The sequence below is a fragment of the Mustela putorius genome, unplaced genomic scaffold (assembly GCF_011764305.1).
Source record: "Mustela putorius furo isolate JIRA1106 unplaced genomic scaffold, ASM1176430v1.1 tig00003942_pilon_pilon_pilon, whole genome shotgun sequence".
NCBI classification, from domain to species: domain Eukaryota; kingdom Metazoa; phylum Chordata; class Mammalia; order Carnivora; family Mustelidae; genus Mustela; species Mustela putorius.
The window spans coordinates 15,755,709-15,771,370 of NW_025422087.1; the positions used below are offsets into that span (position 1 = coordinate 15,755,709).

Here is a 15,662-nt window from a genome sequence, read left to right on the forward strand (position 1 = left end):
CCTAAAAAAAAAAATCCATACATATAGCAGGATCCCAATAAATATATAATGATTCATACTTACTGGTTTCTCACATAAACACGCCCAATCACTTAATAACGAGTGTCTTCTGAGAAGGGGACTTACTTACGTAGCCCCAAACTGAGATACAACATCCAGATCACAGAAGACATTAAGAAAGGATAGGTTGAATAGGTTCAAGGATAAACAATTAAGTGAATACAATGCGTAATGTATAGTGATGCTGACAGACAGCATGACTGAGCTCAGGAAACTGTCCAAATTCAGACAAAAAGTTCTATGAACTGGTTATCCCCAAGGTTCTGGAGTCTAAGAACCAGGTAAGTGTCATATTCACATAGACACAACATTAGAAGAGTTACAGGTGCCAATTTTTTAATTTTGCCAAGAGAAGTTATTTTTAAAAAGATACCATCCTCTATCACTGGGATTTCATAAAAGAAAGAACATTTTAAACACCAAAAAAAGGAGACAGACCATAATTTCAGAACCATGGATAGTCGTCTATTTTTTAAAAAATGAATCTTCCTGGGAAAATTCAGGATTATGGCTTCTTGTTTTAGCATTTGCTTTCGTTTGATCTATGCTGGGCTAAGACTTATGAAGTAATTCTGAAACAATCCTATAAATTAGTATAGCTCTCTGCAGAGCCTAATTTATTTATCTGAGAAGACAGGCCAATGGTTTTCCCTCCATGCAGAGACAGTCACATGACACCTTGCATTACCAAATGTAAGAGTTTGGCTGGTGTGGCATCTTTCTGCTACTTTTCTTCTCCAGCTCTTCCCATATTAAGATGCTGCCATTCATAGATGTCATGAAGGAAACAAAGGAATGAGGTATTTTTTAAATTTCTCACAATCCAAAGTAAATTTTTATCAAGAGTTATGTATAAAAAGACCACAGCCTCTGAGCCACACCTACATAATTTGTAACAAAAGAATATCAATCAATGTCAACAATTGTTGGTACCTTAAGTGCTTTCAAATATAACCGGTAATAAAATTCAGAATTAAAAGGCAGAAAAAAGTTACAAAAGGGGTGTCTTATGGATCCAAGAAGGCAGAACCACTTAAGCACAAAACTTCTATGATATCTATACCAAGTACACAATAGGAGACTTACTTAGTAATTATTAACTCAATCCTCGGTTTAAAGCTTAAGGAGTCTAAATTCAGTCCTACAGTGACTAACGCAACCATTCCTGACATTCCCAAAAATTCCACTGGGGAGGAAAAAAAATGAGTAAAATTAGTTGCATTCAAATCTGCACACTGAAGTACTACTTTATCTTGAGTGAAGAACTGGTGAGAGACTTAAGGGTCACAGTGCTTGGAAAGTTGTTCCAAGGATCGGCCTAATCCTGTAAATCAGGGGTTGGCAAACTTCTTTTGTAAAGGATCACAGAGTAAATATTCGGTCTTTGTGGGCCACACAGCCCCAGTCACCACAATAGAACTCAACCATTGTAGCAGAACAACAGCCACAGATAGCCTGCCAACAAATGTGTGCATATTAAATAATAGACACTAAGAGCTGAAGCGCTTTGGAGCAGGGCAGAGCTGGCTGCTCTGGGAATGTGACCTACCTTTTCTCTCTTAGCATCCCTGCATCTGTAAAATGGGTGTAAAAGAATAATGCTCCACAGTTGTTGTGCAGATTCAACTAAATAACATGAAAAGTGCTTGGCACACTTTTAAATCAATGACTGTGTGATAGTCACTATTACTATGCTTTTATACATTCACTTTATACAGTCACTATTTACTAAGCCATTGCTTAGTAAATTAATACTGTTTTTTTAAACTTTATTTTTTTCAATATTTTCCATATTTATTTTATTATGCCTTTGGTTTATCTAATCACTTGAGTCTACTTTTGATTTAGTTTTACCTACGTATCTAACTGAATTTAATATAAATAACCAAGGACAGTAAAACCAGGAGTGCTGGGAACTATGAGGATAGGGAAACTGTCTTTTGAAATCTTATTTCCACTTTCCTATAATTAGTATTACTGGATTTTAAAGCTTATCAATAGTCTTTCTCAGTAACAGACAGTACTTAGAGACAACATCTGCTATGAGGAAACCAGTAAATAACTTCATTTTAGAAATGATTATTTAGTATAATCCCAATGTTATAGGGTTGCATGGTATGAAGGTATATATTAACATATGTGTGTATGTTTATATGTATTTTTTTAAAGGCTGAGGACATACACCAAAACATATCCATGGTCTAATTTATAACACTGGTATGAAGGTGATTTTTTTTTCTTCTTTAATTTTTCAGAATATTTCCAAAATTCTATCATCAGTATGTATTCCTTTTATAATTAGACAAGGTTTTTACAAAATTATAAGTGCCGTTCTATTCAATTGTATTTTAAATGTTCTGAAGGGGAAAAAGTCATGGACCATTTAATAAAGGAAGTAATTTTCATCTTCACAAAGCTGAGTAGTTAAAAATAGACCTGTATAGTTGTTCTGACTCAGTGGAGAAAACCATCACAGAAAGTCGATGCTGCAGACTAGTGGCTCCCTCAGTCTTTGTCTCTCTCTTCCTCTCTCTGGTGTAGAAAAAGTGAAGGTTCTCCTCATAAAATCAAAGGGATTTTTTTCCCTAAAATCAACAGGATTGATGACTGGATGTTTTCTAACTAAAATATATTTGGAAAATGATGGAAGTTTGACATTTATCACCCAGACCAACGATGATAGTGAAGAGACGGTGGAGTCATCAGCACTGACATGAGGAGGAGGGGGAGGCACTGTTTGTAGGAGTTTTAAAACAATAAAACTAATGAAAAGTTTTCTGCTCTTCATTATCTCCATTCCCCAGAAACTCTGAATCACGTTGACAAAATATTCCTCTCGCTTCTAGAAGCAAGAGGTATACCTCTGGCCTACACTATTATAAAACCCACTGTGTCTCATGAATCATACATTGACTCTTCAAGTGCCTTTTGTCCCTCAATCAAATTTTCTTCCATGGGCTGATACGTTAATATTTCCAACTGTACGACCTGGCAACCGAACAATGTTCCTGAAGCCTTGTGTCCTTTGTGAGGCAATATCTGTGCTATTTTTGTTTTGTTTCATGAAAAAGAGTGAATGTGCTAGTACAAGTGATTTCTTGAGGTCCAGATTTTATGACTTGAACACAATTGAGACAAAAAAGGAAATTACTACATGTGCTCAAAGAGGTGATGCTCTAACTTTAATCAGATGTTCTCTGGACTTAAGCCAGTTGGCTGAGTGTTCCTTAGTGAGGGAAGAAAACAGAATTAGGCAACATAACAGAAATGTAACATCAGAGAATGTGTGAATTTGAATTTTATCTATGTTTGACAATGGAATTTCTGGCAATGGAACTTCTCCTGATATCATGTCTATTACTGACTTCTGCTGCCAGGAACTTATTAAATATAAGAGTAAAGGACTGCCCGAAGTGTTTCTGTAATTCCTGAAGCAGAGGAAAATGCAACGGAGGAGAGAGGACTATCCGTTTCTGGGGCTGCTGGAACAGAGTACCACAAACTATCTTAAACAGCATGAATTATATTGTCTCAGAGTTCTGGAGGGTAGAGGTCCAACATCACGGCTCAGCAGTGATTCCCTCTGGGACTAAAAGGAAGGATCTGTTCCAGGCTTTCCAACCACTGACTGGAAGCACCTTCATCTTTTAGAAGGAAAGTGGAAAGGAACCAACATTTGTTGGCTGCTCTAACTTGAGTCCAGTGGTGAGCTGGTAAATGTTAAAATCAGCTCTCTGGAGGTAAAAAAATAAATAAATAAATAAAATAAAATAATAATAATAATAAAAAAAAAATCAATCAATCCCTGCTGGTTAACGTCTGCCAATTTCCATGGTGTAAATGCTCCCAATAGGGCCAATTTCAAATAATGCCGCCTGCACAGAGTTCTGAAGACATATGTGCCATCAGCTCCTGCAAGGAGGTAAGTTCTATCTCCAGCACATCAGCATGAGCAAGTCACCTAACACACATTATCTCGCTGGTGCCAGCAATAACCCTATAAATTAGGTGTCTCTATACCACTTTTATAGATGAGGAAACTAGCTAAAGCTTAGAGAGGGTGAGTAAAATCCCAAGGTCAACAAGCAAATAAACTGTGAAGTTTGAATTCAAGTTTGAATAAACTGTGAGGTTTGAATTCAAGTCTGCCTAACTCCAAAGCTCTTCAAGAACTCGTATCAGGTTATTCGACCCACATGTGTTAAATTACTTTCAGGCACATGGGGAGCACTGGGCCCGGCTGGGAGGGGGACACACAGAGACAGGAATAAATAAAAAGTTGAGTAAAAGACAGCCTCCACGCCTCAAGAAACTCGTGCTCTAGTGGAAGAAATGGAAATATTAATTTTTAAATTTTTCTCTTCAGATATTTAAGGCATCCATAAAGGTTCACGGGGAGAAAGAAGAGAGGAAGGAAGAATGGGAGGGAGGAAGGAAAAAGAAAGAAGGAGGAAGTGACCCTTCAGTGAAGGCTTTCCGTAATTTTACTGATTGGGGCAGTAAGCAGCTCCTGGGTGGCCACTTACCTACAGAGGAAGTAGCACTTTTAGGTGACGGGAGGTGACAGGAGGAGTAATTAAGCTCTTGATATCTGAGGTCTTTCCCAGATGGAAGTGGCTCTACTGCGTGGCCTGAGAGCAGAAGCGAGATCTGACTGTCTCGGTGTAGTTACTACAGCTCTTGGGGACTAGCTACCTCCTTCAGGTCAGTAAAAACTTTGACTGCCCATCTCACTAGACGAAACCAACAAATGATCATCGCCGGCCTAGCAGTGCTAGGCTCTCCGCTGCCTGCGATTATTCCACTCCCTGCTACTCTTCCAGACACAGGTATGCCTAATTTCTCCCTCTCTTTCCCTGCCTCCTAGCTGCTGGTAAAGGCTGCCGTTCCTACAGTCTCCTCAGTCTGGTACTCACTGAATGAAAGACGGTTGGGTTGGAAAGACTTCAGGAGCGTCTCACCCAGCAAACTCATTTTAGAAATGGGCTGCTAAGGGTCGGGACAGGAATCATCACTGAGCTCTTGCAGGGGATTGCTGGTGATTAAATGAAAGTTCCAGTGGTGCCTGGGTGGCTCAGTGGGTTAAGCCTCTGCCTTTGGCTCAGGTCATGATCTCACAGTCCTGAGATCAAGTCCCGCATTGGGCTTTCTGCTCGGTGGGGGAGTCTGCTTTCCCCTCTCTCTCTGCCTGCTTCTCTGCCTTCTTGTGATCTCTGTCAAATAAATAAATAAAAATCTTCGGGGAGGATAAAAAATAAGGTCAAAAGGTGGGGCTCAAAAAGAGTAACAGAGTATTTACATGGAGAAGAAATACAGAGGGAAGGGATGTGGACTTGGAATTAAGGGGACCTTAGGAGAGACCGGGAAAGAGCTAGAAGTGGCACAAGGATAATATGACAAGATGCACAGAGGGGCTATCACAAGGAGGAAGCAAATGAGAAGAGGCAACTGGATTCAAGATCACTGAAAACCAAAGATATGGGGCGCCTGGGTGGCTCACTGGGTTAGGTCTCTGCCTTCAGCTCAGGTCATGATCCCAGGGTCCTGAGATGGAGCCCCGCATTAGGCTCTCTGCTCAGCAAGGAGCCTGCCTCCCCTCTTCTCTCTGCCTGCCTCTCTGCCTACTTGTGATCTCTGACTGTCAAATAAATAAATAAAATCTTTAAACAAACAAACAAACCAAGATACATAAAATTCCCTTTAACGACAGCAGTTTTTGTATCTGCTTCTGCCTTACCAATGTAGAAAGTCATGTACACCATTGAAATGCAAAGAATGACACTGGTAAGTATATTGCTAAAGAGGTCAGTCAGTATAAACTGAATGATCCTTGCACACGAATATCCACATATTATGCTTCCCAAGATGTCCAAGCAGAGGCTCAAGATTATTTGTAACTCTGGAAAAAGAAAATAAAAAAAAGGAAGTTGAACTATAGTTTTCATTCTCTCACTGATGGCATTTGTGTCTATGCACCTTGGTTTGCTTTTGAGATTTTGAATGGGACCTTGTTCTTCAGCAAGTGCAAGCTTCCCATGAAAGCCTGGCAAAACAGACACTCTGGGGTGTATTTCCCTTACAGTCGGTTGCTGGAGATTTGCTTCTCTGGGGACAGCAGACTGGAATGTCCTCAGAAGCCAGGCAGGGAGCATAGATGTGAAAAGCCTGTGACAAACTGGGGAGTGAATGTCTGACCAAAGGACATCCGAATTCATATTTTTTACAAACTGTGTTAGGGCCAAGCAAATCATGTCCAGAGTCCCCATCAACCTGCTGTCTATTTGTGACCCCTGCCCCCAGCCCAGGGGCATTTGGGAAATGGAGAAGAGGAATTTTCCATAGTCACAATAAATGAGGGCAACAGTGGCAGGAGTGAGCAGGTTTCAGGCAATGCCAAGGGTAGTCCTAAATAACAGATTGTCTACCCCAAACACCTGTAGCTCCCCATTGAGAAACCCTACAAAGCCCTTTTATCACCAATATTCTTCCTCCTTTTAGCACCTCTGTCCTAAAACTATCACACCGATCAGGAGTTCACCTTTTCCCTTTTCATGCTGTGATTTCCCTGCCTGCTTTCTTTTCTAGTAGAACCACATCTGGAAACCTAGCAAAGCAGCGTGCTCCATATCCCAGTGAACTTCAACCACAAGAATCTAGTATGGCTTCTAGGACCTGACTCTGAAGTGCTGCCAGAAATGTTCTGCCTTCGCCCGCAGGCTCAAAGTCAGGATCAGGTAAATTCTTAATATCTGCTCACTGAGATTCGGATTGATCCAGGCAAGAAGTTACTCTGAGCCAGATGATGTGTGTGCCTGTGTGTGTCTGGGTGTGAAGGAAAGAGATGAAATAGATTTCTTTAACATACTTTCCCCCTTACTGTCCAAGAAAACACATAGATGGTAATTATTTTCCTGTTATCTGATATGCTATTTTGATTGGTCCAAAAGTAAAGTATAGAGAAAGTAGTAAAGTTAAGACATCTTGAATGTGTTTTGTTTTATTTTTATTTTTTTTAAGATTTTTTTATTTATTTAAGTAATCTGTACACCCAACATGGGTCTCGAACCCATGACCCTGAGATAGAGAGTCACATGCCCTCTGGTCAAACCAGACAGGTGCCCTTTAATATATTTTAATTTCAGTGTGAACTGAAATGTATCATACAAGAATGATTCTAGAAAATAAGACAAAAAAGATGCTCCTACCTGTAAATACAGCCACGTGGAGACTGTTGCTCCGAAATACTCCAAAACAAATGGATGTGAAACCACAAATGATCATTGATTCTCCTCTTATGATATCAGTATACATTTTGGAAATACCTGGAAAGGGAAATAAAAAATATAATTTAATTTGGTACATAAAAATGATGCTCTTGCACAAGAAACACAAAAATAGAAGAGAAGGAATATGTCAGACAAAAAACAAAAAAGCCATGACTGGGATGGTTCTGTGAGACAATCACAGTCATCTTTTTTTAAAAAAAGATTTTATTTATTTATTTGACACAGAGAGAGAAATCACAAGTAGGCAGAGAGGCAGGCGGGTTGAGGGGGGAAGCAGACTCCCCATAGAGCAGAGAGCCCAATGTGGGGCTTGATCCCAGGACCCTGGGATCATGATCTGAGCCAAAATCAGAGGCTTAACCCACTGAGCCACCCAGGTGCCCCACAATCACCATTTTTAATCTCTCCAATGATAAAGGAACAGGACAAGAGCATTCTTTGAAGTGTCCACGTCCTCAAACCATGCTTGAGTTTTGGAATGAGACAGAGCACTTCTCAGGACACAATATTTAGCTTGAATAAGCATGAATAGACTCCACAAAAATCACATTTTAGAAATAAGTACAGGGGTGCCTGGGTGGCTTCTTTGGTTGAGTGTCCAATCTTGATTTTGGCTCAGATCGTGATCTCAGGGTTGTGAGATCAAGCGCTGCATCAGGCTCCACATTGGGTATGGAGCCTGCTTAAGATTCTCTCTCTCCCTCTGCCCTTCCCTCCTCCCCTGGTGCACACGTGTGCGCGCGCTCGTGCACACACACACACACACACACTTTCTCTCTCTCTCTCAAATAATAAAAGGAAAAAGGAAAGAAGTACAAAGGATGACCCAGCAATTCTACTCATAGACATATGCCCAAGAGAACTGAAAACCCATGTCCACACAAAAATTTGTACACGAATGTTCATAACAGCATTACTCATAATAATCAATTGAATTATTCATCCACAGAAAAGAATGAAGTACTAACTGATACATGTTACAACATGGGTGAACTTTGAAAGCATTATACAGAGTGAAAGAAGCCAAACCATGTTGTATGGTTTGATGTGTATGAAATGTCCAGAATAGGCAAATCTATAGACAGAAAACAGACTCAGTGTTGCTAAGGGTTTGGGCAAATGGAAGAATGAGAAGTGACTGCTAATGGGTAGGAGATTTCTTTTGGGGTGATAAAAATGTTCTAAAATTATAGAGTGATGATGGTTGTATAACTCTGCAAATATAGACTACTGAAACCTACAGTTTAAATATTTTTAAAATTTTTTCTTTTTAAGTAGGCTCCACAGCCAATAACGGGACTTGAACTCATGACCCTGAGGATCAAGAATCGCGGGCCCTACTGACTGAGCTAGCCACACGCCCCTGTAGTTTAAAAGGATGAATTTTATGGTATGTGGATTATATTTCAATAAAGCTGTTAATAAAAATTAAATACAAAATCTTACTGGTACTTAGCATTCACAAACAGCTTAGTGTAATGGTAAATATAATCAAATTAATTGCTCTGTGATATACAGACAGAGGATGAGAGTGACTGGCACTTGTTCAACTGGTATCCCTCTTCTGATGTTGGTAAAAATACTGGTTTTATCCAGGGTGACAATGTGTCCTGTTAAATGACCACTTTTCCTCATAGCCTAGGCTTCTAAGAGTGCCCACTGAGATAAAAATAAGGGGAAGTCACCAACTGGTACTTCAGGAAAATTTCTTGGAGGGAGAAGTGACTTGATTGAAAAGAGCATCTTTTTGTCCCTTGTTCTTCTTCCTCTTCTTCCCTGAAATGTGGAATGTGATGGCCGGAATTTTAATCACCAACTTGTGATCCCGAGAGTGGAAACCATTCACAAAGAATGGGGGAGCAGATAAATCTACCCCACACTTTGCTTTAAATGTCATCTTTTAAAGCGATTTAAAATAAGAAAAAAGTCATATTTTCCCATATGTTGCCAATTACAGTACTTCCTATTGCTTTGTGTAGATCCAAATTTCCATTTGATGCCAGTTTCTCTCTGCCTAACTTCCTTTAACATTTTTTTTTTTTTTTAAATAGCACAGGGCTACTGGTGGTAAATTCTTTCAACTTCAATATGTTTAAGAAAGATATTCTTTGCTTTTGAAAGATATTCTCATTGAGAATTCCTAGCTTTTCTTTTGGTACTTTAACAATGTCGCTCCACCATCTTTTGGCTTGCATTGTTTCTGAAAAGAAGTTGTTATTATTTTTGTTCCTCTGCATATAGTGTGTCTCTTTTCCCTCCTCTGGCTGCCTTTAAGATATTATCATTGCTTTCTAGGAACTTGATTTTTACATGCCATGATGTAGTTTTTTGTTTCTTGGGCTCGTGGTATGTTGAGCTTCTTGAAATCTGTGGCTATAAAATCTTCATCAAGTTTAGAAAATTTTCATTCATTATTTCTTCAAATATTTTTCCTTTCTTCCTGTCTCCTCTCTTTGAGGGACTTGGATATTAAGCCACATGAAGTTGTCCCACAGGTGCTCACGGATGTTCTATTCCCTTCTCTTAGTCTTTCTCTCTGTGTGCTTCATTTTGGGTAGTTTCTACTGCTGATAGGAGTAAGTTCTACCCCAGCATTAATCTTTCCTCTAATTTTTTGAACATATAGAATACAGTTACAATAACTGCTTTAAGGTTTTTGTCTACTAATTCTACCGCCTGCCTCACTACTCCCTCTACTTACTCTTTTTGTACGCTTTATGGGTTATATTTTCCTGCTTCTTTGATACCACCAAGAAGATATGGCTGGCCGTTGACCCGTGACTTGGTCCTGCATGACTGAAGGCCCTTCAGCCCCTCCCCTGTCCCTGGAATGTGAGTTCCACTTGCCTTTCCTGTTCCCAGAGGTTGCTCCAAGGACAGAACCTTGAGATGGTGATGTGGTATTCAGAACACCCGTACCGTGTACGTGACTGGACCCAGGGAACTTCTCTAGATAAACTTTCCAGATTTGGTGAGCAGGCGCAGGGATGTTTCATCTTAGCCCAAGCTAAGCCATGTATGTAAGTTTCTTTTGCTTACAAAAACTGTCAACTACTAACCTGCAGTGACCTGCCTCTTGCTTTAGTCTCTCCCTGCCCTCCATGTATGTGAGTCAGTTTCAAATCACACCCAGGAAACTCCCAGGAGGGCTGCTAACCAGTCTTCAGCTTACTACCTGTTGCTAGCTTTCACTGTGACAGAAGGCACAAAAATACTGGTTAAAGAGGTGTAAAAGCTATTAGCACATTTGGTTTAGTTGGTCAAGAAATCCTTTCATCCTTCATCAAATTCAGTGAGTCAACCAGGAATAGGTAAAATATGAGGTCTGAAGTATGAAGATTTTTTTTAAAAGATTGTATTTACTTGAGAGAGAAAAAGAGAGCACAAGCAGGAAGAGGGTGAGGAAGAAGGCTCCCTGCTTAGCCCTGATCTGAGGCTGGATCCCAGAACCCTGGGATCATGACCTGAGCAGAGATCAAGACACTTAATTGGTTGAACCACCCACATGCCTCAGTATGAAGCTTTGACCTTGACTTACAGCGATTAATAGCAAAATACCGTAAGAATTACTTCCCCATTCTTTATTGGCTTAATGTGGAACTAACTTATGTTCTCTAATTCATTGTGAAATTTGGATAAGGAAAGAATAAAACAAAAACCATGTACAATTTCACAACTCAGATACAACCTTAATGTATGAGCTTATAAACTTTTTCCTCAATTGAGATCATACTAAAACTTAACACATTACTCCTTTATAAGGACGTATTCCAGATTTGTTTTAAAGCAAAAATTTCAGCCCAGTACATTCTTTTCAAACAGGTAATAAATACACAAGTTCCTTTTCTTTTTTTTTCTTTTCTTTTTAAGATTTAATTAATTTATTTGACAGAGAGAGAGAGACAGGGAGAGAGGGAACACAAGCAGGGGAAGTGGGTGAGGGAGAAGCAGGCTTCCCGCTGAGCAAGGAACCCAATGCAGGACATCATCCCAAGTACCTGGGATCATGACCTAAGCCAAAGGCAGATCCCACGCCCAATGACTGAGCTACCCAGATGCCCCGACAAGTTCCTTTTCTCTTGCATGTGAACACCCACTACTTTTTGCAGTGGCTCAGGCCATTGAAACTGCAGAGTTTACACGGCACAAGGGCACCACATCAAAAGAAGCACTATTTAAGTGCTTATAGGAACTATAGTTTTGTGTATTATGATAATTTTAGGCATGTGGCAAAACTATCTTTCCTTTAAAAAATTAATGTATTACGACAGTTAGAAATGAACTGTTTTTGAAGAAAGGACCATTTATCTAATTCACACATAGAGCCTAAATGATGACTCTGTGAATACCATAAAGAAGAATGATATCCCCCCTAAAAATGAGCCAAAATTTGTTTTACAAGGAAAAAATGTTATTGGATCCAGAATCCACATACCACCTTGAGCATTACTGACATAAAGAAATATCAACTAAGAGCTAAATAGCTTCATTAGTTTTCTTTTAAAGAAATAGAAAACTTTCCATTATACTTCTTTTTTGAAAAAAATTGAATATTGAAACTGCAATAAATAATGTTATAAATAATGTTATTGTAGTCACTTACAGTCATGAGATTTCAGAAAAAGGAGCAGGAAAAAATGAAAGGAATAAAACAGCTGGCAAATACAAATGGCTAAATGAGAAAGGCAGATGAAGGAAAAATAGGGGGAAATTGTACTTTTAAAAAGAGAGAGAGAGAGAGAAAGAAAAAAGAGTGAGAGAAAAAAGAGGGAGACAGGATGAGACTTTGAGAAGTCTGATAATTTCGGATATCACTACCAAAAGTGTCTTAAAACTTACGTTTTCCCAACTGTACATATAAGTGGGTATCAAATTGGGAATCCCACTTGTGGGCAAGGTTGGAGGTTTCCCATTCCAGTCATAAGGCAATATATAATATATTTCCACTCAATATAAATACCTTAAAATTGGTTAGGAAAATATTTTCAAGTCAAAAACAGAAACCATAGCATCTAATCATTTCATGTTTTTACTGCTGTGTTAATAAAACATGACAACAGGGGGATGTTTCCGAGTAAAATCATCTTTTACCAAATAAGAGGGAAGTACTGCAGGACTTGAAACCCTCTTGGGAATAAGCTATTATTGAACATGTTTTTGCCCAACTATGTTCCTACCCATTTCTTTTAAATAAACTACACCCCCTTCCACTACCTGCTTTAAAGTTAGCTAGTTCAAAAGGAGACTGTTCTTCCTTCTCTTTATTTTGTTCCTTTTTTCTTCTTCTTTCCTCTTCCTCTTCCTCTCCATCTCCTTCTTCTGGTGTATATATTTTCAAAATTTTTTGTGTGATTTTAAATATTTAAATTTTACTTGTTAAATTACAGTGCAATATTGGTCTCTGGAGTAGAATTCAGTGGTTCATCACTTACCTGCCACGCAGTGTGCATCACAAGTGCCCTGCTTTGTACCCTTTACCAATCTATCCCAACCCCCCACCGAACTCCCTCCATCACCCCAGTTTGTTCTGTATTGTTAAGCGTCTCTTGTGTTTATTTCCCTCTCTCCCTCCCCCCCCCATTCCCATGTATTCATTTGTTTCCTTTCTGAAATTCCACATATGAGTTGGCTCATACTGTATTTGTCTTTCTCTGACTGACTTATTTCACTTAGCATAATACACTCTCGTTCCATCACATTGTCACAAATGGCAAAATTTCATTCTTTTTGGTGGCTGAATGATATTCCATTGTGTATATATACTATATTTTCTTTATCCATTCATCAGTCAGTGGACATCTGGGCTCTCTCAATAATTTGGCTATTGTTGATCATATTGCTATAAAATGCACAGTGCATGTACACTTTTGAATCAGCATTTTTATATCCTTTGGATAAATATTTAGCAGTGCAATTGCTGCATCTAGGGTAGTTCTATCTCCAGCCTTTTGAGGAACCTCCATACTGTTTTCCAGAGTGCCAGTTTGCATTCCCACTAACAGTGTAAGGACGTTCCCCTTTCTCCACATCCTCTTCAACACCTGTTGCTTCTTGTATTGTTAATTTTAGACATTCTGACAGGTGAGAGGTGGTATCTCATTGTGGTTTTGATTTTTATTTCCCTAATTATGAGTGATATGGAGCATTTTTCATGTGCCTGTTAACCATCTGGATGTCTTCCTAGGAAAAATGTCTGTTCAGGGGTGCCTGGGTAGCTCAGTGGGTTAAAGTCTCTGCCTTCCACTCAGGTTATGATCTCAGGGTCCTAGGATCAAGCCCCGCTTTGGGGCTTGTGATCTCTGTCTGTCAAAGAAAGAAAGAAAGAAAGATGTCTGTTCATGTCTTCTGCCTATTTCTTGACTGGATTTTTTGGGTTTTGGCTGTTGAGTTCTTAACAGACTTTGGATACTAACCCTTATCAGATAAGTCATTTGCAAATATCTTCTCCCATTCCTTTCATTGGTTGTTTCCTTCACTGTGCAGAAACTTTTTATCTTGATGAGGTCCCAATAGTTCATTTTTGCTTTTGTTTCCCTTGTCTCTGGTGATGTGTCTAGGAAGACGTTGCTACCGCCAAAGTCAAAGAGGTTTCTGCCTGTGTTTTCTTCTAGAATCTTGAAGGTTTCTTGTCTCACATTTAAATCTTTCATCTATTTTGAAGTTATTTTTGTATATGTTATAAGAAAGTGGTCTAGTTTTGTTCTTTTGCTTGTTGCTGTCCAGTTTTTCCCAACACCATTTGTTGAAGAGACTGTCTTTTATCCATTGCATATTCTTTCCTACTTAGTTGAGGATTAGTTGACCACATAGTCGTGGGTCCATTTCTGGGCTCTCTATTCTGTTCCATTGATTTATGTGTCTGTTTTTATGCTGGTACCATACTGTCTTAATGGTTATAGCTTTGTAATAAATCTTGAAATCTGGAATTGTGATGCTTCCAGTTTTGTTTTTCTTTTTCAGGATGCTATTCAGGGTCTTTTGTGGTTCCATACAAATTTTAGACTGTTTATTCTAACTGTGAAAAGTGCTGGTGTTATTTTGATCAGGATTGCATTAAATGTGTAGCTTGCTTTGGGAAGTATAGACATTTTAACAATGTTTGTTCTTCCAGTCCATGAGCATGGAATGCTTTTCCATTTCTTAGTGTCCTCTTCAATTACTTTCTTAAGTGTTTTATGGTTTTCAGAGTACAGATCTTTTACTTCTTTGGTTAGGTGTATTCCTAGTTATCTTATTGTTTTGGTGCAATTGCAAATGGGATCAATTCCTTGATTTCTTTTTCTGCTGCTTCCTTATTGGTAAATAGAAATACAACAGATTTCTGCACATTGATTTTATATCCTGCTATTTCACTGAATTCATGTATTAGTTCTCGCAACTTTTTGGTGGAGTCTTTTGGGTTTTCTACATAGAGTTTCATGTCATCTGGAAAGAGTGAAAGTCTGACTTCTTCCTTGCCCATCTGGATAACTTTTATTTCTTTTTGTTGTCTGATTGCTAAGGCTAAGGCTCCCAGTACTATGTTAAATAGTAATAGTGGAGTGCACATCGAAAGGGAGGCAGTTCTAACAAAAGGTAGCAAGGCCTTGGAAAACTTTCCCTGAGGATAGCGCAGAGTTTCTACCTTGAGACTTAGAATTCAGTGGAATGGAATAAGAATGCTAATTTTTTATCACCTTCTAGAAAAGTTTCTTTTCTTCTTGAAAAAATTCTTTGAGATTATAATTAGTGCTATTTATCCCAGATTTGGGGTTGCCTTATTTGCATGGCATCTTTCAAGTCCATCAATGTCCCATCTCCAAGAAAAATAGCATAAATATCTACCCTGCTGCATGTATAGTTCATGCAAAAAAAAAAAAAAGAAAAAGAAAAGAAAAGAGAAACCAAGATTAAAAAAAAAAAGTATCTCTAATCTCCAAGGTAAGAGAGAGAAATAAATATGACTTACCAATTGTTTTCAGTGAATTCACAGAATGAATAGGATCTGTCATACCAAGGATCATGCTAAAGAGTAGGGAAGTCTGCAAATCCCAGAAATCTCTGTTGAATTTCAGAACCACGTATCCAATTATGATGAATGACACAACAAAGCTAATTAATCCTGTTAACAAGACCTGTGAAACCAATTCATAACACAGAGTTAGATTCAACATTTAAAGATGGCATGGGTGCATTTACTTATGGAAGAATCAGATCTTATTTATATATTTTATATGACTACTCTGAAAAATAACTTTAAAAGGTATTCTAGGTTACCTGCCGCAAAGAAACCATCCTTTCCAAACAAAAGAAATTCTATCTTATTGTTACAAGAGC

General features: G+C 38.7%; 1 protein-coding gene across 3 annotated transcripts in view; it reads right to left on the bottom strand.

The window, feature by feature from the left end:
* The window catches only part of SLC9C2 (solute carrier family 9 member C2 (putative)), a 102,756-nt gene that overhangs the window by 77,497 nt on the left and 9,597 nt on the right, over positions 1 to 15,662 (bottom strand). For all 3 annotated transcript variants that reach the window (XM_045069570.1, XM_004761927.3, XM_045069569.1), the window contains exons 5-8: positions 15,295 to 15,460; positions 7,266 to 7,382; positions 5,798 to 5,959; positions 1,147 to 1,246 (exon numbers count right to left, since the gene is read on the bottom strand). In XM_045069570.1, coding sequence (XP_044925505.1) covers positions 1,147 to 1,246; positions 5,798 to 5,959; positions 7,266 to 7,382; positions 15,295 to 15,460 — 545 coding nt within the window. The remainder of the gene's footprint in view (positions 1 to 1,146; positions 1,247 to 5,797; positions 5,960 to 7,265; positions 7,383 to 15,294; positions 15,461 to 15,662) is intronic.